Source organism: Choristoneura fumiferana, chromosome 17 (genome assembly GCF_025370935.1).
Source record: "Choristoneura fumiferana chromosome 17, NRCan_CFum_1, whole genome shotgun sequence".
In the NCBI taxonomy this organism is placed as follows: domain Eukaryota; kingdom Metazoa; phylum Arthropoda; class Insecta; order Lepidoptera; family Tortricidae; genus Choristoneura; species Choristoneura fumiferana.
In genome coordinates, this window is record NC_133488.1 from 19,208,612 (window position 1) to 19,229,173 (window position 20,562).

General features: G+C 39.0%; 2 protein-coding genes across 2 annotated transcripts in view; one reads left to right on the plus strand and one right to left on the minus strand.

The window, feature by feature from the left end:
• LOC141436784 (uncharacterized) overlaps positions 1 to 11,282 on the plus strand; it is a 63,554-nt gene extending 52,272 nt beyond the window's left edge. Inside the window, exons 16-20 of the mRNA XM_074099831.1 lie at positions 2,709 to 2,897; positions 3,273 to 3,512; positions 4,246 to 4,803; positions 7,913 to 8,200; positions 9,572 to 11,282. Of these exons, the coding sequence (XP_073955932.1) occupies positions 2,709 to 2,897; positions 3,273 to 3,512; positions 4,246 to 4,803; positions 7,913 to 8,200; positions 9,572 to 9,765 (1,469 nt within the window). The 3' untranslated portion in view covers positions 9,766 to 11,282. The remainder of the gene's footprint in view (positions 1 to 2,708; positions 2,898 to 3,272; positions 3,513 to 4,245; positions 4,804 to 7,912; positions 8,201 to 9,571) is intronic.
• A 1,007-nt stretch (positions 11,283 to 12,289) lies between these two features.
• Rtc1 (RNA terminal phosphate cyclase 1) lies at positions 12,290 to 20,453 on the minus strand. The gene is made up of 6 exons (XM_074099912.1): positions 20,054 to 20,453; positions 17,860 to 18,045; positions 16,659 to 16,828; positions 15,707 to 15,841; positions 14,313 to 14,483; positions 12,290 to 12,503 (listed from the first exon to the last, which is right to left on the minus strand). The coding sequence occupies exons 1-6, from the start codon at positions 20,343 to 20,345 to the stop codon at positions 12,315 to 12,317; spliced, it is 1,143 nt and encodes a 380-aa protein (XP_073956013.1). The 5' UTR covers positions 20,346 to 20,453; the 3' UTR covers positions 12,290 to 12,314.
• Positions 20,454 to 20,562: the final 109 nt, after the last annotated feature.

Genomic DNA, 20,562 nt, shown 5'->3' on the forward strand with positions numbered 1-20,562 from the left:
TTCGCTCATAATAATAATCATAAATTCTATTTTCCTACCAATATTATAAATGCGAAAGTTTGTGAGTATGTGTGTGCGTGTGTGTGTCTCTCTTTCTCTACTCCTTCACGTTAAAACGACTGGACGAATTCAGATGAAATTTGGTATGGAGATAGTTTGATAATTTGGGAAGGACATAAGATTTGTTTTATCCTATAGTTCCGCGGGATAATGATAAATGATTTCTACACAAACGAAGTAGCGGGCAACAGCTATTTTATGAAAGAAATTTTGTTCGTAATCTAGCCTTAAACATTGGCAGCTATTGACACTCAGGTCAATATAGTTACCAATGTTTCAGACTAGAGACTAACGTTTATCAACACGACTATTTTTTGCAGCCGGTCAACTTAGAAAGCGCGTTGAACAGCCATTCAACATCTCACTACAGCTGTCAGCTCGTTTTATGTCCATCATTGTCTTCGTTATATCATTAATCCAAGCGACTGTCGACAATTTGTAACCGTCGAGATATTTGCAGCAAGCTTGCACAATGTTTGCGTATCGTTTCGCGGCGCTAAGTAATATATTTGTCTTATCTTATGTGCGTAATCTTCCTCATTTCACCAACATCCTTCATTTACCAAGTTATAAAAACTAAGTATACACATTTAATACATTCCAATAGACTTTGAAAACAAGAGGTATAGATCCGTATTTTGACTACCTAATTAGATCGCATTTATCTTGCTTTCTCATCACTCGTAAACTTCAGTAAGCTAGATGATCTTTATACCGTTAAGTAAATCAATAACAAACTCGGAAATTTTTCTTCACAATTTTGTTAGCTTAGATGAGTGTTTATGGTAGGTAAATAATAAAATTATTTATTTATTTCAGACGCAAATTGGTCCATAATATTAGTAATACATGAATTTTATCCTAGTTTAGTGTTAGTAAGGCAGGTTTGACTCTCTTGACTGAGCCTCCACATCGAAGGGCAATCAAATTTACTTAATATAAACAGCTACGACTTTATGGTACTGGTTGCTGTTCCCCTTAAGACCCTGTTTGTTTACTTTATTCTATAAAATCGTTCTAGTAGGTATCGCTACATTGTGGGGTCACAATCCTAACAACTTACACGAGATCGATCGAACACCGCAATGTCTTGCTACTGGATCGATATTACTCGAATAATGTACGGGATTCCCAAACTTTTCAGTTTGCATCGCAATTATTGGTTTAGTATTTCGTCATGGCGCTCTTCCAGCTAGAGGCACTAGGTAGTTGAAATAAGTAATGGTGATTTTCGCTAGATTGTCTAAGTTTTCGGGGTAGTTTACCACGTGGCGCCCTTGGGTACACACCAGGGCGCTGCGGCGCATAGTTTGGGAAACCCTGATGTACATTGTCTATTTGCAGTTTTTGCGAATAATTAACAATTGTATTCTATTCTATTCTAAATGGTTAGGGCCTTACTCTACCTATCTATTATCGTAGTCAAAACTTTCTATGGTTTTCTAACCAGTTGGTCCTTGAAATTGTCTGTCGTCCATATGTAGGTACAGTCGACACTTTAGATGTCTAATCCGACGTGTTATTTGAATAGTCTGACAGCATTAACATGTAGGTTAATGCCGCATAATAAACAGCGTGTATTCAGAGCACAGACTTTCAATGTCAAGTGTGAAATGCATCACGCATTAAAAATGTGGATTACTGCTCATAAAAGTACTAATAAGCTTAGTGTCGTGGTTATTTATGTCTTTACATCCTAACACATTACTTGTTATTACTCATGCTTTATGAAAAGAAGTTTTCGACATAGTAAATAATGTGGTGTAGAGGAGATCGAGGAGAGTTGTGACTGAGGGAGGAGAGTCGTAACATTGTCGATTTTTGGGAATTTATTTACTGCTAGCAAGCTCGCAACAGCGCGTGTTTGACAGCTCGAGACTTGAACTAAAAAACGCGCGCTATTGCGAGCTCGCTAGCAGGTAATAAGTTCTAGAAAATCGACGTTGTCACAACTCTCCTCTGTAACAACTCTCCTCGGTCTCCCCTACTTAAATTGCCTGCGCGTTTAAAGAGGACAATTTAAAGTTATTAGCGCTTGTGTATTTAATTTGGATTTGTAAGGCCGCTTGTAGACGTCCGTTGTTTTCACCGGACACCGGACCGTTTTTTGCGGTGTTATATGGCTACGTCGTCGGACAAGTGTCCGGTGCGTATACACACATTCATTGTAAGCCATACAAAATCGCAAGTCCGGCAAAAAAACGGTCCGTGGTCCGGTGAAAACAACGGACGTCTACAAGCGGCCTAATGGATCGGCCTGATTTCAGTAAAGTGAATTTTGAAGTCATCCAACATACTACTTATTTTACATATGTACACAGAGTTTGCTTGTGTGCGTGCATGTGTATGTGAGTACGTGTGTGTTATATGTAGGTAGGTACAGTATTTTAAAATCGAATTAATTCATAACGGGAAAACCGTAAATACCTACAAAAATCCGGAAGTAAAATTTCTGAAGTTACCAATAGGTAGGATAATTATAATCTTACAGCAAGGAATAAAATAAAACTAAAATGAGCTTGTTTTTTTTGATACTTGATAATCAGATTGTAGCCTATTCAAACGAAAAATCTTATTGGCAATTAAATGTCTTATATGGAAGAAGTTCAAGAGTACTTACGAGAACAACAAAATTTTATTGTCCTCAGCCACGACCCCGCTGCCCTCGCCATCCGAGGTATCATCGACAGCGGCCCCCGCGGCCTCTCGCCGCCCGTTCCGCGTCGCCAGCCGCCGCCGGCCAGCCCCCGCCACCACCAGCACCACGCAGGCCTCCGCCCAGGCCTCCACCGCGGGACTGGCTAGCGAGGAGTCGCTTCAGGACATAGGCGATACAGGTAAGCAGAGCTACGGTTATAAAATATCATAGATTCTCAAACATAGTTCTTTTCATCAAGAGCCCAGTGTTCCTGTACTTATTAATTTAATCTGAATAGGTAGGTACATACAAAAATACACTTGAAAACAAATTCAATGTTGTTTGTAAAGATCCAATCCGCACTATACCTGCGCGGGCACTACGGCCCAAGTTCTCTCATTCTGAGAATTCTCTCTGCTGTGCCCAGCAGTAGGACTCATGTAGGATGATGATGATGAATTAAATAGACAACAACAATATTTGCGATATATGGGTAATAAATAATAGGGAATGCCCTTGATGGTAAATGAAAGAAATCCTGACCATAATAACTGACCAACGTCACCCAACGCAGACTCAATCGAAGACCCAGCTCTGGTTACCCGTGCAACGCCAAAGACATCGGTCAAGATCCAGCGTCGACCGCTGGTCTCCTTAAAAGACGAGGCGCGCGACCAGAACCCGTCGGCGACCAACGAGGAGGAACGGAAGCGGCAGAGCAAGAAATACAGCAGCAGCATCAAACAGAACCAGCTCGAGGAGCTGAAGACAAGGGGTCAGGAGACGACGACAGCAGGCAGCACCGCGGCAGAAGGTGAGATTGAGTTTTAACCTAGGAGTGAGTCTTCTAAAAATCACGCCTGCGAAAATATCATTCGAAGGTCGAATTTGAAATTTGGATTACCGTACGGTCAGTTGTAACAACTCCATCTCCTCAGGTCAATTCTCTCTAGGGTATTTGTTACTTATGAAAAATATCGTACTATTAGATGCTGTGTAGGTATACGCTATATTGTGACTCCAAGCAGACCTATGACAGATCAATGTAGGAAGGAAACTGAGAAGGTAGGATTGCCACATTTCGCGTTACGAAAATTACCGTTTTGATTAAATTTATAGCAGATCACATATTATACAGCCCCGGATCTAAGGGAGGGCAAACCGGGGTACTTGCCCCGGGCGGCAGTTTCATGTGGGCGCCAAATCCTTGAGACAAGAAATGAAGAAGAAAAGAAGAAAAATGCTACTCATTGGCAGTTTTAACAGTTTTTCTCAAACACTGACGGGAGGGGGCGCCACCATCAAGGTTTTGCCCCGGTTCGAAAAAAACGTAGATCCGGGGCTGATATTATTTATACCATTTGGAAATAGCTAGCCCTCGGGTGTAATCTAAAAAATCATTACAACGTAATTTTTTAAAACGGATTTACCATCGAGTCCAAATAGTTTACTAACGACCAAAAAAATTGAAGCACATTTGACGCATGACGAATATTGCAACACAGTACCATATTACACTTTTACTCTAAATCCACTTTTTGCTACAGACTACAGCGCAGAAACGGCGGTAGCAATTGCAGCACATCAACTCCTGATCGCCCCTGTTCCTAACATCCCCAATTACGACGAGGAATCGGAGCCAGCGAAGAAATCCACCGGGCAGACTATCTCCGATTACTCCTACACCAGCCCTCAGTACCCTGATTTCACTGACAGCAAAACTGTTTACTCAGAAGAATTCCCCAGCACAACTAACTTTGAATCGAGCTCGTTGAAGAATTACATATCAACGTCAACTGGTGCTTACGACGACACCACTACGTTCATACCTAAAACCACGTACAACTCTCCGAAACCCATCACAACACCAGTGTATCTGACTCTATCGAGATCACCGCTATCAACCCCTTCGGTGGTCAGTCAAGGGATCTCAGGGTCTCCTAGCTTGGGCCCGTCCACTGCTCAGTACCCAAGAGGCGGTGATAAATACACGAGCGTCCCGTTGGCAGAATTTGGGTACTCCGCAGCAGGATACAATGGACAGGAGCCTTCGTATTTCACGAGGGAATATCTGCTGGAGTCGCCCGTCACCAAGACATACGATGGTGAGTACTAACGTACCTATATAATATTGTACACCTCCTACGTATACTGGTACAAGTGACAAATTTCAGATTTTTAGTTTTTTGCAATTTTGTGATTAATATTTCCTTATTTACCTACCACAAAAAATTTGGACGGATATTCCTATTAGTTTTGGAAATAAAGTGACGTATATGAATGCATCTAACACCGTTTTGCTAATCGGTACAACGTATACTGAGGCAACCGACATGCACCACTATACGCGGCACCGATATTGTCGCGGGGCCGGGGAAGTCGAGTGTAACTGGCAGTTGCCTCAGTGTACGCGCTAGCCGTCGCTGCGTGCGGACCATTTAAACTGTTCTACGAGCACATAATTTGATAGTATATATAAAAAAAAACATGTTTTGGTTTGGCAAGACCACAATAGCCGTATTTCTCACAGACAGTCATGGAAACTAAATCCAATGTGAAACCTTTTCGTGATCTATTTCGCTATGATTTCTTTGGCAAATGTATGGGATGTCAACATAACATTGGTAGTACAACGGTTCCACCCCAGTACCAGTACGTGATTCAATTTTCTCGGCTATACCTACATGTACTCGTGCTAGAAATATAACATTGCAGTATTACATTGCATTTTGGTAGTTGAGCATCCCCAAAAAGAAGGCGAAGGCATGCATGCTTTAATTAAAATGAGAACAGTAAATTCCAATGTAATGTAGGTTGATAAAAAAAATCCTGTACTATACTGTAACCCATAATAGGGCTACTGATTATTAATACGATATAAGTGGGAAAACATCGAAATTAGAAAGTCTTCTTGCGACTCCACTTCCATACAAAACTTTTTTTTTCGAATCACAGTATTTGTCTACTTGGATCATATTAGTAATTAGTAGCCCTAATGTGGTTTAAAGTATAGTACAGGGTTTTAATAACACCCTATACACATTTTTTTATACACACCTAAGAAATGGTACCTGGCTATGTATATGGCGAAAACGGGTAAACCGTATGAAGTTATAGAAGTTTCCCAAGACTCAGAAATCTATTGTCAAGAAGACATTAATATATAAGGCGTATTATTAAAATTAATGATTATATCATGGATAAGGAAATTTGGAAATAATTCCGATCCGCATTGGCGAGTGCTTACTCCAAATAGCGAATTGAGAACTGTTTTAAATATGTAGTTGTGTTAAATACTTGTGATGTACAGATATCACTAAAATATGATTGTAAATCTGTTTACAAAATATACCTAGGTTTATTGCCAGACTCTTCTCAACAGAGGTTTTTTACGAACCGGTGGTAAATTTTTTGACATTCATAAGTGCTTGTTACAATCTAAATTGAATAAAGATATTTTGACTTTCACTCAATATTTCATGTCAAAGCTTGTCTTAAGCAAAGTGCCAATCAGACTCGCGCACGAAGGGTTCCGTACCATCTATACAACTTCATTAGGATTAGCAAAAAAATGGCAAAAAAAATTACATTTGTTGTATGGGGCCCCCTTAAATATTTATTCTGATCTATTTTTTGTTATATATATATTATATCAACTACAGTTATACATAATCTGTGAAAATTTCAACTGTCTAACTATCATGGTTCATGAGATACAGCCTGGTGACAAACGGACGGACAGCGAAGTAGTATAAAGTAGTAGGGTTTCCGTTTATATCCTTTGGGTACGGAACCCTGAAGAGGCACAAAAAGCTAAACCGTTATGTGGATACAAATGGGTGCGATGCGATATATGTATCACATGAGGAACCTTTCACAATAAAATATGAGTACACATTTGAACAGGAATACGAATCCATTGAATGTGCTTCCATTAATTTAAAGCACTTAATACAATTACTTTTCTTAATAAAACCATTTATATTTCAAGTGAGGTTTTTTATAAAGGTATATTTCTGTAATTTTGTATAGCACGTTTAAAACATTACTAGCGGTATATTGGTACAAATGGCATGCTAATGTTAGCGTATAATGATGCAAGTGATAAAAACGTTTATAAATAAATAGATGAAGGGAAAAGAGCATCTTTTTTATTGTTCATTGCAAGCCATATAAGTATTTCATCTAAAAATTCACATACAATATAAAAATATCGTTAGATCAGTAATCTACGCATTACGCCGTATACTGGAGCAAGTGGTAATTAGCTCAGTATACCGCACAACTACAAGATGTAAAATACGCGTATAGTAGTGTATCTGCAATTTTCTCAAAAACTATAAGAAATTTCAAAATTCCATGAATACAGGTAGAAAGCAAATATTTTCTTTGGAACCAATGCAAAATTTTGAAAAGTTATATCATCAAATGAGAAAGTTACAGGTTTTGGAACCTTTAAACAGCTCTCCTGTAAATTTATGAATATGCACTTGTACCAGTATACGTAGGAGGTGTCGATCTTTTTTGGGGGCGCTTTTACCACTAACACTGTCTGGTAACGTTTAACGTTTCTGCTATTTTATGTGACTAATACTCGTATATCTGTGATGCTCGTTTCTGTTCATTTTGATAGAAAATCAAAGACCTATCTCTCACATTAAATATTAAGAGCTTATGAGAGAGTGGTGAAACAAGCCCCTTTGGTATGCCATACCGTTTTGCGTCCATTTCACTCCCGTCACATACGCATATAATTGTGACGGACCCGTCCCACGGCGTACCAAAGGTCTCTAAATTTGAGTTTTATCTGTACCTGAAAGAAAAACTGTACTGAATGACTGACTGCCAGACAACGCATAGCCTGAACGGATGGAGCCAGATGCTTGAAATTTAGCAAGTCTTATTCCTTGAGGATCACAGAGGTAGACTAGCGCGGGATAGAGAGCGAGTAATTTTTTGTTAAGTATTTTACTGGAGCTCAGCTGTGGGATATATAGTGAGCAGTCCGAAATAATGCTAACTTGATAACCTACGGAACTTAGAAGATTATTCCCTCATTTAATAACAGTACTGTCCGCCAATTTCTAATAACGATTGCAAATAAAGCAAGCTACTACTTGACTTCTTAATCACCCTTCTCAGTAAAATCTAGATAAAACTAACGTTTATTCAACTAAGCAATACGTTTTCCGATACCTATAACATTTTTTCCAGATGAATACCAATATCTCGCACCAGTCACCACGCCTCAGACACCAAGGCGGCAAACTCCCAAGACAGTCCAGCGTAAAATCTCCACCACACTCCCCCCCACTCTACCTCCCGTCACCACACCGAAACCACGTCGAGTTCCCTCCAAAAACTTCCAGAAACCCTTCGAGAAGATACCGGCGCCGGCTGCCAACACGCCGAACAAACCGATCGAGAATTACGACTATTATGATGATGGGGAAGAACGGAAGACGTTCCCAGAAGAGACTAAGGTCGTTCTGCATGAAAAAGGTAAAGTAATCACCATGGATGTGTAATGATTTGCATAAACAAGCTCTAGTGCAGTAATACGTAATACCACGTAATACTAATTAAGTAGTCACATATTTTTTCATTCGTCAATTATAAAAAATCACCTACGTTGTTAACCATGACGCGTTGACCATGACCTGCTAATCCATAGGTACAATAACATCTATTATAAATGCAAAAATGTGTGTTTGTATGTTTGTCCGTCTTTCACGTCGAAACGGAGCGACGGATCGACGTGATTTTTGGCATAGGGATAGTTTATGGGCCAGAGAGAGACATAGGCTACTTTTTATTCCGTTTAAATGCACAGTTCCCGAGGGAACAGCGCGCGATAACGGAATCCCACGCGGGCGTAGCCGCGGGCAAAAGTTAGTATTATAAATTAGCTGTTGCCCACGACTCCATCAGCGTAGAATTCGTTTATCGCCATCCAGGGCAATTGTGCAATGTCAAAGTCAAAGTCAAAATATCTTTATTCAATTTAGGCTACAACAAGCACTTATGAATGTCAAAAAAAATCTACCACCGGTTCGGAAAAACCTCTGCTGAGAAGAATCCGGCAAGAAACTCAACGAGGTATATATATTTTTTTTTAAACAGATTTACAATATTATTAAATGACATGTATACATCACAAGTATTTAACACAACTTTATTTTTAACACAGTAGGTTCGCTATTTGAAGGGATCGCTAATGCGGATCGGAATTATTTCCAAATATCCCTGTCCATGATATAATCATTAACTTTATAATCATTAACTTTACAATTTTCTGGGATAATAAAAACTATCCTACTTACGTACGTGTACGTCCTTCCCCGGAACTCAAACTACGAGTATCTGTATACCGAATTTCGTCTAAATCGGTTCAGCGGTTTAGACGTGTAGGTAACAAACAAACAGACATACAAACATTCGCATTTATAATAATAGTGGGATAGGATGGGATATTTTGGCAAATCCAACTATACTTAGTATGAGATTTTTCCAGTACTGTTTTTTGGACTGGATGGCAAACGAGCATGTGGGTCTCCTGATGGTTAGAAATCACCACCGCCGATAATCTGCAACACCAGGGGTATTGCAGATGCGTTGCCAACCTAGAGGCCTAAGATGGGATACCTCAAGTGCCCGTAATTTCACCGGCTGTCTTACTCTCCACGCCGAAACACAACAGTGCAAGCACTGCTGCTTCACGCCAGGATTAGCGAGCAAGATGATGGTAGCAATTTTGATGGAATGTCAGAAGAATGTCAGAATGTGAAGCTCAGAAAGAGTTTTACAAAAACTCTGCATTTTGTCTCTCAAGAGAGAAGATTTTACTTAATGAACCATTTTTTTTATTTACAGGTGTAATAGAGTGCTTGGACATCGGCAATTTCCCGCATCCATCTTCGTGCAAGAAGTTCATCTCATGCGCGCGCATTGACAACGGTTCATTGCTAGGCTGGGAGTACATATGCCCCAAGGGCCTTAGCTTTGACCCCGTTGGAGGCATCTGTAATTGGTCTGCGGGATTAGGATGCAGTGAAAAGGATATGTAGAGAGAAGACATAGATGTCGCTACGTAGAAAGAAATGCTTAAAGATGGACGATGTCAGATAAATGAACATGAAGCTACCGTAAGACTCACTCGTTATAATGAAATGAATCCGGATAACTCACGTCTTGAGGGGTACGAAATAGCCCGAAACATATCGAGCTAAACTCGATTTAGGACGTGAGTTATACGGATTAATTTAATTTAATATGTCAGATAAGCTTAATTAGACAAATGACATATTTCGAGGTACAGTAAAACAAAAATTTACAAAAGCTTAGTAAAATACTGGATAGAATGTTCAGGGTTCATTTCGTGACATCGTGAAGCGTATTGATTGTTTTGACGTGACAGATGTGCTAGGATTTGGTCTGTACCTGCCTTTTTAATCAGGATAATAACATGAAATAACACATGTCAGATTGAGCTAGACTCCATGTTTAGCGATTTTTTGACTGTCTAATATTTCCTTGTGATATGGTTAGTTTTCTGTCAGCGTATCGAATAAACTTTCAAGTAGCGACATCTGCAGGCTATTTAAAACATCAATTTACAGTACAACTAGAATGTTGTCTCTCGGGACTCATCGGGTTTTTTGAAGATTCATATGAAAAAGAAAAAGAAAATCGATCTTCTGTTTTGAGTTCCAAACGACATTAGCAAACTAGTTTAAGGCTGTGTTTCCACCATAAATGTGCGAGGATGTGTTGCGCTTGCGAGGAATGTGTTTTCCATTAACCAATAGAAACGCTTCATTGCCCCATCCTCGCACAGCACCGCTCTGGTGGAAACAGCTGAGCGGAGCGAGGCGAGGTAAATGAAGCGTCTCTATTGGTCCATGAAAAACACGTTCGTCGTAACACATCCCTGCACATCTCAGGTGGGAACGCAGCTTAAGTGTAATGGTGATTGCCACTAGGCATCTATAGACACTATTTCAACAGTCGAAAATAGATAATTTATTAAGAAAATCTTTGAAATCGATTGCAATTCACGTGTAGTTTTTTTTTAACACCAATTTATAAAGAATACGTAATAATGGTATTTGAAGAGGTATAAAGGAATAATATAAAAATAAATTAATGCACAGATATTTCACGAAGGTAGTTGGTAACACCTGGATATGTTAGTCTGAAAATTGTATGTGATAAGTTAGAATGAAGCGACTGAAACTATTTAACTTATCTAGAAGTTATTCTAAGTCAAACTATATTTTTTATTTCAATGTGAAAATTATTGTCACTGCCAATACTCTCCTTTTTAATGAGGCTTTTTTTAAGTTTCTTTCACTGAAAGGTTCCTTAATGGTACCTATCGTATCAAACCATAAATAACTAGCTGTACATAATAAAGTTAAAGGTATGTTTTGTAATACGAAAACTGAGAATTTTACTCGCATATCATTTCTGTACTCTAGCTGGCGAAATAATAGAAATTATCAGAACGTGCCTTATTTTTACAATGTTAGCTGTAAGATATTTTTGTAAATTAATTGTTTAAGGAAATAAAATTAAATAATAAGTTGACTTTCATTTATCATAGTTATATATATAGACACTTGATACCAATTGACCTAGTCCCACACTAAGCAAAGCTTGTACTGTGGATACTAGGCAACGGATAAACATACTTGAATAGATAAATACTTACTTAAATACATATTAAACATCCAAGACCCGAGAACAAACATTCGTATTATTCATACAAATGTCTGCTCCGACCTCAAGCTTCGTTTTCAATTTAGTTCATCAGAACCAGAAACGGAATCGGAACCAGAACCGGAGCCTGAGTGATAAGTGGACGACATGTTAGTGTAGCACGAGGCAAGCGGCGCAATGAGCGAATGGCTGCTATAAACCTGTATGTTTTAAATGTACGCCGTTCAAGTTCGGCCGCCGCGCTAAGCATTGACGTCGGATGTAACTTCTGTTTCAAAACTAACGGAACCGGAACCGAAACGGATGTGTAAAACCAAACGGAAGTTCCGACTGAACGGAAACGGAATCAAATTCAAATCATTTATTCAGTAAATAGGCACTTTTACACGTCATTTTTTAAACAATCATCGCTTTCGGAAAGATCATCATTGCCAAGAAGAATGCGCCGCGAGAAACTTGCCAGCCCCGTAACACCCCTGAAAGCAACCAAACCAAAGTCCTAAGTACCAAATTTCATGTGCTCGCGACTTTACCTACAATTCATACTTTTCTTTCTCATCCTCCATGTCAACTTGCTTTGTAACTTTTATTTTTTATGCATTATTATAATAATTCTATTTTTTTAATTGTACTGATTTATTATGATTGATTTGATTGATTTTTATCATATATAAAACTATTTATACAAATTAAAAATTATTTAAAAAATTTGTACAAACTTTTTTGTTTGTGGCTGTTGACACCTGATTACCTTGGTCTTAAGTTGGTCTTAGACGAAGATTTTATTTTATGCACTAGAACATAAAAAGTCATGTTATGTCGCTTAGATACAGCATAAACACGAACTTTACGAGCATGATAAGTGAAAAACATATTTTTTCTTCTAACCATATATTCACATAGTCCTTTTACTCATATTGACGTATCCTATGCCCACGCAAGTCATCTTGACGCGCTGCGCCGGCGCCGCCTCGTCGTCGGAGTCGTCGTCATCAGTCCGGAGCACCTCCAGCTTGAACATCACGCCGAAGAACTCCTTGAGGTGTTGAAGGAAGCCTATGGTGTAGTCGGAGAGAGGGCCCACCTGGAAGGACAAATGAGAGAAGTTGAAAATCTCCCGCACTTTTCATACATAATTGGATATCTCGTAAATCCTACTAATATTATAAATGCGAAAGTTTGTGTGTGTGTGTGTGTGTGTATGTTTGTTACTCCTTTTCGCTAAAACGGATGTACGGATTTGGATGAAATTTGGTATGTAGGTAGCTGCACGTCTGGAATAACACATAGGCTACTTTTTATTCTTTTTTGGCGGTGTGAGTGGAAGTGAAGCGGACGTAACACATGGTGTGCCGACCGGCTCAGTGTACGGGCCGGTCGGGTACATCATGCATGTCAACAGCGTGAGCAACGTTGTCCAAAACTGCTCCACCTATATGTATGCTGATGACACGTGTTTTGTTTAGTATATGCTGATAAAAAAAATAAAAATATAGAAAAATGTTTACAAATTGATTTGGAAAATATATTGTAATGGTCTCATGATAACGGAATTATATTTAGTATTGATAAAACCAAGTGTATGCTAATTCACTCGCCTTATATAGCAAAAGTAGGTGAAAGTATTAATGTTATCGGGCACACATATGATTGCTTACATAGTGGAGAAGCAATATGTAGTTGTAAAAATATACAGATTGTAGATAAATATAAATATTTGGGCTTAACTATAGATACCAACATGAACTGGAAGCTGCATATAGAGCTGCTTTGTAATAAATTAACATCAATCTTGTACAAAATTATAAGCTTGAAACGGATGGTTAGCAAAAAAGTGTTAATTATGTTACACCATGGACTGGCAGATTCGGTAATTGGATATGGTTTAATGGCATATGGGCGCACTTTTGAAACCTATCTGGACAAAGTGCTTAATATTCAGACCAGAATATTAAAGGTTATAGTAGATAAAAAAACGAGAGAAAAATGTAATGGAGATTTTAAGAGGTTATTTAGTAAATTAAATGTTCTTCTCATGTACAGAGAGTAAAATATTTATTAGCAATTGATGAGTATCAAGCAACGGAGCATAAAATCCTCAGGACGTATACATGTAACCTGAGAGCCACGTCACGTCATAGGTATGTTGAACCTAAAGCTAACAATTATTACGGTAAGAGAACCAGAATATACATCACTCCACGATTATTTAATAATATTCCTCTGGAAAATGATTGTAATAGTCTTAAAGTTTTTAAGAATAAACTAAAAAAGCAGTTGCTAGAAAATTTTGATTCGCAAAGATAAGTGTAGGTAAGTAGTGTAGTTGTACAATAAAAACAGGTTTTGATTATAATTAAGCAATGGGTGCGGGCTTGACAGCACAGCTCGGTCTTGGGCGGTAAGCATAACATTAAGTAGTTTAGTTTTAATTAAGTAGGGTACAATTGTTCTAAGTGAGCGCAATATTCGCCAATAAACGTCATAGTTTGGCGTGATGTAACGAAAATTATGTACCTTTTTTTGAGAATAAATAAAAAAAAAACCCGATATTCCCACGGGAATAAAATCTGGAAATTTCAACCGCTTTGTTTAGTATTGAAATTTTGGACAATTGTTCTTAACACAACCTCAATGAAGACCACGATATAAATTCAATTGTACCCCATCAAATAGTTTACGCGTGCGAAGCCGCGGGTAAACTCTAGTCGTAAATAAAACTATAACATGGACCATCGTAGTTAGGCCTAGATCTATTTCATTTCTAAAATACGGTCCGTCTAGAACTTTTTTCATTGTAAAATATTATTATAAGCATTTATCGTAAGAAATATTTTGCCAAATTGCAAAACAATTTTTTAGCAAAACCTGGATCGAGCCATCATATACTGACCACACACTCGCTGACGTCCTTCTGTCCGAGTGCCATCCACAGCGCGAGCAGCCACTGGCAGCCGGAGTCAACGCAGCCGCCGCGGTATATCTCGTCCAGCAGCCTTTGCGCGCACTCCCGCCCTATGTCCTCCGGGAGCGCTGACTCGCCGCTGCCCGCTTCTGGGGATTTCTGGAGATGAATTCGAATTTATTATAAAGTTTTTGAAATTAAATGCATAAGAAAGTTCAGTAAAAAATAAGAATACAAAACAACATACAAAAGTGGTCAGTGGTCTACATAGGTCAAAGATTCGTTAAGCTAAAAGCAATAACGACATAATCGTACTCTACCGTTAATACTTTAAGGGGCTGTTGCGCCATCCATTGATTAGTGTTCACTGACGGTTAAATGTGATGCCGTCTCCGTCTATTCGAACAAAACAAATAGAGATGGCATCACATTTAACCGTCAGTTAGCACTAATCAATGGATGGCGAAACAACTCCTTAACGTAACAAATAAATGATTTTGTTCTCATCAAAACGTTACTTTTTTCATGACATCATGACTCTTGCTTTAGATCTTAAAGTGCTTTAATATTATAAATGTGAAAGTTTGTGAAGAAATTTGGATGTGTGGGCATTTAGTATTTAGATGTTTGTTAGTCGATCACATCTAAACCGCTGAACAGATTTAGATGGAATTCGGTATACAGGTATTTTGAGTCCCGGGGAAGGACATAGGATAGTTTTTATCCCGGAAAATTGCATAGTTCCCTCGGGATAGCGATAAACGAATACTACGCGGACGGAGACGCGGGCAACGGCTACTCTAGTATGAGCCTAATGAGCATAATGCATGTGTTTAGTGTGAGCAGCACCTGGACCAACTATCATACTCCCATGGTCAATCTCGTTTAAAGCTGGCCTTACACGTTACGGTTTGCCAGAGGTCTACCTGTGCAGGTCGACCCGAGCAGGTATGGCAACCGACCTGTGTAGTTTTTTTTTCACCTATGCAGGTGACCTGAGCAAAACCAAAAATCAATTTTCATCATACTTGCTCGTAAACAGGCGGGGAGCTGGCGCTTTTTGAAAAAATATTAGTTTTTCATTTACAAATATACAATTTTACTCGCATATGTGATTAAAAACATTGTATGTCGCATGGGCGGTACTAGAATTACGAACATCGACTCATCTAATAGACTCTCGTTCGTAATACCTTATTTACCGCCCTTAAGACACAATGTACTATTTTCGAGCGACATCATGCAGTAAACCTGTAAATAAAACTGAAGATGGCTGTACACCGGAACCTCCCCTCACACACTGGTAGACCTTTGCTGTTTGTCTCTCCCGCACACCATGAAGAGTATGGCTACCTTAAAAAGAAAGGTTAAACGCTACTTACTGCTTCAGAGCAGTAGAAAGTCTTCTCGTTGGTCTCCGCAACGAGGCTGACGCCGAAACCGGGGCTCTTGCCGGCGTTCGGGCCACGGCACTGGTCCGTGTTGATGTACACGTCCGGAAGGAACTTCAGCATCACCTACAATGGGATAGACAACACTATAAAATAATAAGGGTCTGTTTCACCACCTATTCATTAATTTTATTTGATTGATAAATGTGATGTCATCTCAGTCTATGCGAACAAAACAAACAGAGATGACATGACATTTATCCATCAAATAAATTTAATCAATGGATGGTGAAACAGGGGGTAAGTCTAAGACACAACTCTAGTAAAAAACTTAGGCAACTTTCCTTTGATTAAATCGTGTTTTTTTATTTATTTATTGAATCAGGCGTTCCTTTGCGGAGGTCCATATCAATGAACTAAAAGAATTTCCTTGCTCACCCGCGACCTTACGATAGCTAAGCTTATGCAAAATATGCGTGTTCATGCAGTTCCTCCACCTCCACACTGTAAGAACACACAAATCACACAAACCCATCTATCACCACCACCACACTACACTGACGCGTTTCGAACTCAACCAGAGCTCATCTTCAGAGTGACACTACCGTACACCATGCCAAGCATGGCACAAGCACTGTTTTTTTTTGTTTAATACATGTTTAAATAAACTTTCGAAGTAAAATATAAACTAAATACATACAAAAATTAAAGTATAAATAAAAAAACGAAGTCAAGTAAGTCTGACCAAGATTCCCTAGACCTCCAGTTTGCAAGTCCAGGACTGTAAAACTGAACCACCACTGAAGGTATACATGCTTGTTTACCATACATGCCCTTTTTTTTAACGTTTGTTTCATTGAGGTACTTTTTATTCTAACAAAAAAAAACCTGCTGTTCTATTATCCCAAGCTAAACACAGTTATCACAATTAATAACAACTTACCCCTTTAGCAGCCTCGACGACCCTGTTGGCCATAGTAGGCGAGACTCTCAGGGCGTACACAATACCCCGGATTCTCTTAACGAGCCCCCAGCTAGACCACTGCAGCGGGCGCAGATGGCGACGCACTGGGCAACGGAACACCACTTCACCACCGCCCAGCGGAGGGGCACCTGGGTGAAAAGTAAAAGAAATATCTAACGAAATTGCTACCAAGTGAAGTAGTGATGAATCTGACAATTTTTTTACGAAACTGAAAAAATTATGTCAAACCTAAATGATTACAGTTTCGTTAAAATTTCCCGTAAAAGTTTTGTGACATTTTCTCAATTAATTTTAATTACATGTTTTTTTATCTTATATGAGACTTACATTGTGAAGCCTTATGTATATGTCGGCGGCCGATCGTAAAATCCGCCAAATCACGAAATTCCTAGGCATAACCTAAGGGACATCCGCCATATTGTTCAAAACTCAATGTTTAACGATTTGCCTAGTAGTTTGATGTTTAGGCAAATCATGAAATTCCTAGGCATATCATGAAACGCCGCCATTTCATGATTTGGCCAGTTTAGGCAGATCATGAAATTCCTAGGCATATCATGAAACGCCGCTGTATCGGTTCTAGCACTTCTCCGGCCGCTGCCGCGGCACGCTTGCTTTGCTCGCTCGGTTCGTGCGTTGTGGTCACAATTAATACTAACCACTCGTAGTCGTACCTAATTTTGTCTTTTTTTCGGCATATCGCGATGTGCCCAGTATAGAGCTAGGAATATCGACGAATGCGTAGCTCTAATAAATCTGCCGTATTGTTTCACAGGCACATCGTGATATGCCTGGCCAACTTTTAGGCATATCATGAAATGGCGCCATTTCATGATATGCCAAGGAATTTCGTGATCTGGCGGATTTTACGATCGGCCGCCGACATATATATAAAATATCAACTTTTTAAAATTTGCATTGGGGCTTGTAAATGTAAAACTAACTTCAGAATAAAAAGCTCTATTATAATATAAGGCTGAAATACACCAAATGTGTGTCCGCCTTATGGGGAGGTTCTGACACATGTTACACTCTCCCTTATGCCGAAACTAAGTCTCTGGATGCAGAGCCTTGTCTAATGAGCTTGTACATCAGGGAAATCTAGTTGCTACATCTCATTAAAAATCCAACAATACATTTTAATTAAATGTTAACCTACCTCTTCGTACTACCTTCAGTTCCAACCCATCATCAACCAATATGAATTTGAGCAGCACTGGTAACGCTGCAGTCTTCACTTTGTCGACCGACACATCTAAATCGTGGTGAGTCACACCCTGTAGCACTGCATTCAGTGGCTCCTTACAGAATGGACCTAGTGCTAATAGTATTTCTAAGTAATAACCTGCAACAATACATACATTATATAATAGTACATTGTGTCTTAAGGGCGGTAAATAAGGAATTACGAACGAGAGTCTATTAGAAGCACGAAGTCGAAGACTGAGGGCTGTAATGAGTCGATGTTCGTAATTTTAGTACCGTCCATGCGACTTACAATGTTTTTCATCACATTTGCGAGTAAAATTGTATATTTGTAAACGAAACACTAATATTTTTTTCAAAAATTGCCGATACCGCTGGCTGCGCTCATGTCCCCCCCCCGCCCCTCCGCAGCATGTGCATGGCGTACGTGTGCAGTAACAAACTCATTTACCGACCTTGGGCTTCATGACATGAAAATGAGTACGGGCAATGACTCATTTACCGACCACGGGTTTCATGACAAGCACATTAAGGTCGAGGGTTTTATTTGGGGGGTTGCAGCCAAGGTAGCCTGCATGTTACTACACTGTTTACGAGCAAGTGTGATGAAAATATTTAATTAGGATAGTTGGCTTATGCTCATTATACTGAGGATAAAACAAAGAAGCTGCTCTAAGGGGCTGTTTCACCATCCATTGATTAGTGTTAACTGTCGGTTAAATGTGATGCCGTCTCCATGTATTCAAACAAAACAAATAGAGACGGCATCACATTTAACCGTCAGTTAACACTAATCAATGGATGGTGAGACAGCCCCTAAGTTGCAGGTGATATAGGCAATAAAATCAGGTATTACTGCCTGCTTATTTTCATAAGCATAGCTTAGGTTTAAATATATGAAAATCTATGAAATCTATTAGATTTTATTCAAACTAGGAGTAAATCTGGAGTTAAATACAATTTGTGTAGAAATTCAAACTAGTATTAGAAATGTGGGTCCGCCTAAAGCAAAGGGGTTCCTAACTTCCTATATATAACTTTAACACTAAACCTAACCTATGTGGCGGGACCCCCTTTGCTTTAGTCCAACCCAAATGAGACTATATTGAAAATACAAACTGAGACATGGATGCACAGAAAAACCAGAAAAAGAGACCAGCCCTGGGAATCGAACCCAGGTCCTCAGCAATCCGTGCTGCGTGCTATAACCCCTACACCACCGCTGGACAGGAATCTAGACACGAATTTTTCCTATGCATACATATCTCAGGTTGCTGGTTGGTTGGTGTCGGGGTTATAGCACGCAGCATGGATTGCTGAGGACCTGGGTTCGATTCCCAGCGCTGGTCTCTTTTTCTGGTTTTTCCGTGCATCCATGTCTCAGTTTGTATTTTCGATATGGTTTCACGGAATACCCGTAAAAGTAACAAATTTGGAGTTGAAATAAAAAATACAAAAAGACTCCAAAAAAACCAATCTAAATGAGACTGCTTTTCACACCTAAACTGCTGAACTAATTTTGATATAGCCAAATTCTATGTGAATGACGTCTCAGAAAGGGATTAGTTAGTCATAAAATAAGAAGCGAGAAATAACAAATTCAGCACAACAGCAAAGTAATCTTTCTTTTTAGTAATATCAAATTGTGTGCTACACACTACAGTGTTATAATCAGTGATCGGATAATCAGATGCCTATTTACCTAAAGTTTAGGTGTTGGTTAATATGGAATGCACTTTGTTATTGAAAAATCCTGCGATTTCTGGGATCGCAAAATTCAGTGTTTCGACTATAGGAACTTATGCATATTTGAGATTCACCTATCTAATGTTAAAAGTACAATACGAAATATAGTTTCTGAAAAAGTAAATTATTTTATATTAATATTCGATTGGTGGCAAAAATATGGTTACGTTAGGACCATTAGCCGCGACACAACAGTATATGCATACGATTAGTTACCTACGCAATATCGGGATCCTGGAATTTTTTCTTCAAATAAATTATATTAAGAAGCCGCATCCATACTTTTATAGCTAAAAACAAACTTTAGGTTAATATGCATCCGATTATCCGATCACTGGTTATAATTGAGCTTCGACTACTGTTTAACAAGAAGTATTATAGTAATATTATGAATTTCGGACCTATGCCTCTCTGTGTACTGCAGCTGTGGGTAACCTGCCCTCCGATCAAAATACCCGGTTGGTAAAACAGCGATGTGCCCGTCTCGCTTAGCTCTACTCTGGTCCCATTCGTCACTTTATCCAGAAGCCGTATCAAGCTAACCTCGTACTCCCTCAACCCAGGGTCATTATGTGTACTCCGAATTTCTTCGATCTTCACTGAGCGACCGCTTAGAGTCGAAAGTAGTAATCGTTGTCTAAGAAAATTACTTCCTTTGTACACAAGAGCGTCGTTTTGCACGGTAGCTGGCATCTCATATGATTGTACGCACTATTTCATTTTAATATTTAAGATTTAATAAACAAAGTGCATGCCGAAAAGCGCTACGCACGTGTTTGTTGCTCCGCTGTCAATGTCATAACATAATCACTCATGTCATTGTCATTTTTGACGTGCATACTCGAGCCCTTCTAAAAAACGTCCTAGAAAATTTAATTAAAAATATTAATTTTGGTTTTGTTTTTCTGAT

Excerpts from the sequence above, each read along its gene's own strand:
- Rtc1 (XM_074099912.1), bottom strand. The coding sequence starts at position 20,345 with ATGCCAGCTACCGTGCAAAACGACGCTCTTGTGTACAAAGGAAGTAAT. Across the intron at positions 18,046-20,053 it reads CAGTACACAGAGAGGCATAG|GTTATTACTTAGAAATACTA; the intron begins GTCCGAAATTCA and ends GTATTGTTGCAG. Across the intron at positions 12,504-14,312 it reads AGGACGTCAGCGAGTGTGTG|GTGGGCCCTCTCTCCGACTA; the intron begins GTCAGTATATGA and ends TTGTCCTTCCAG.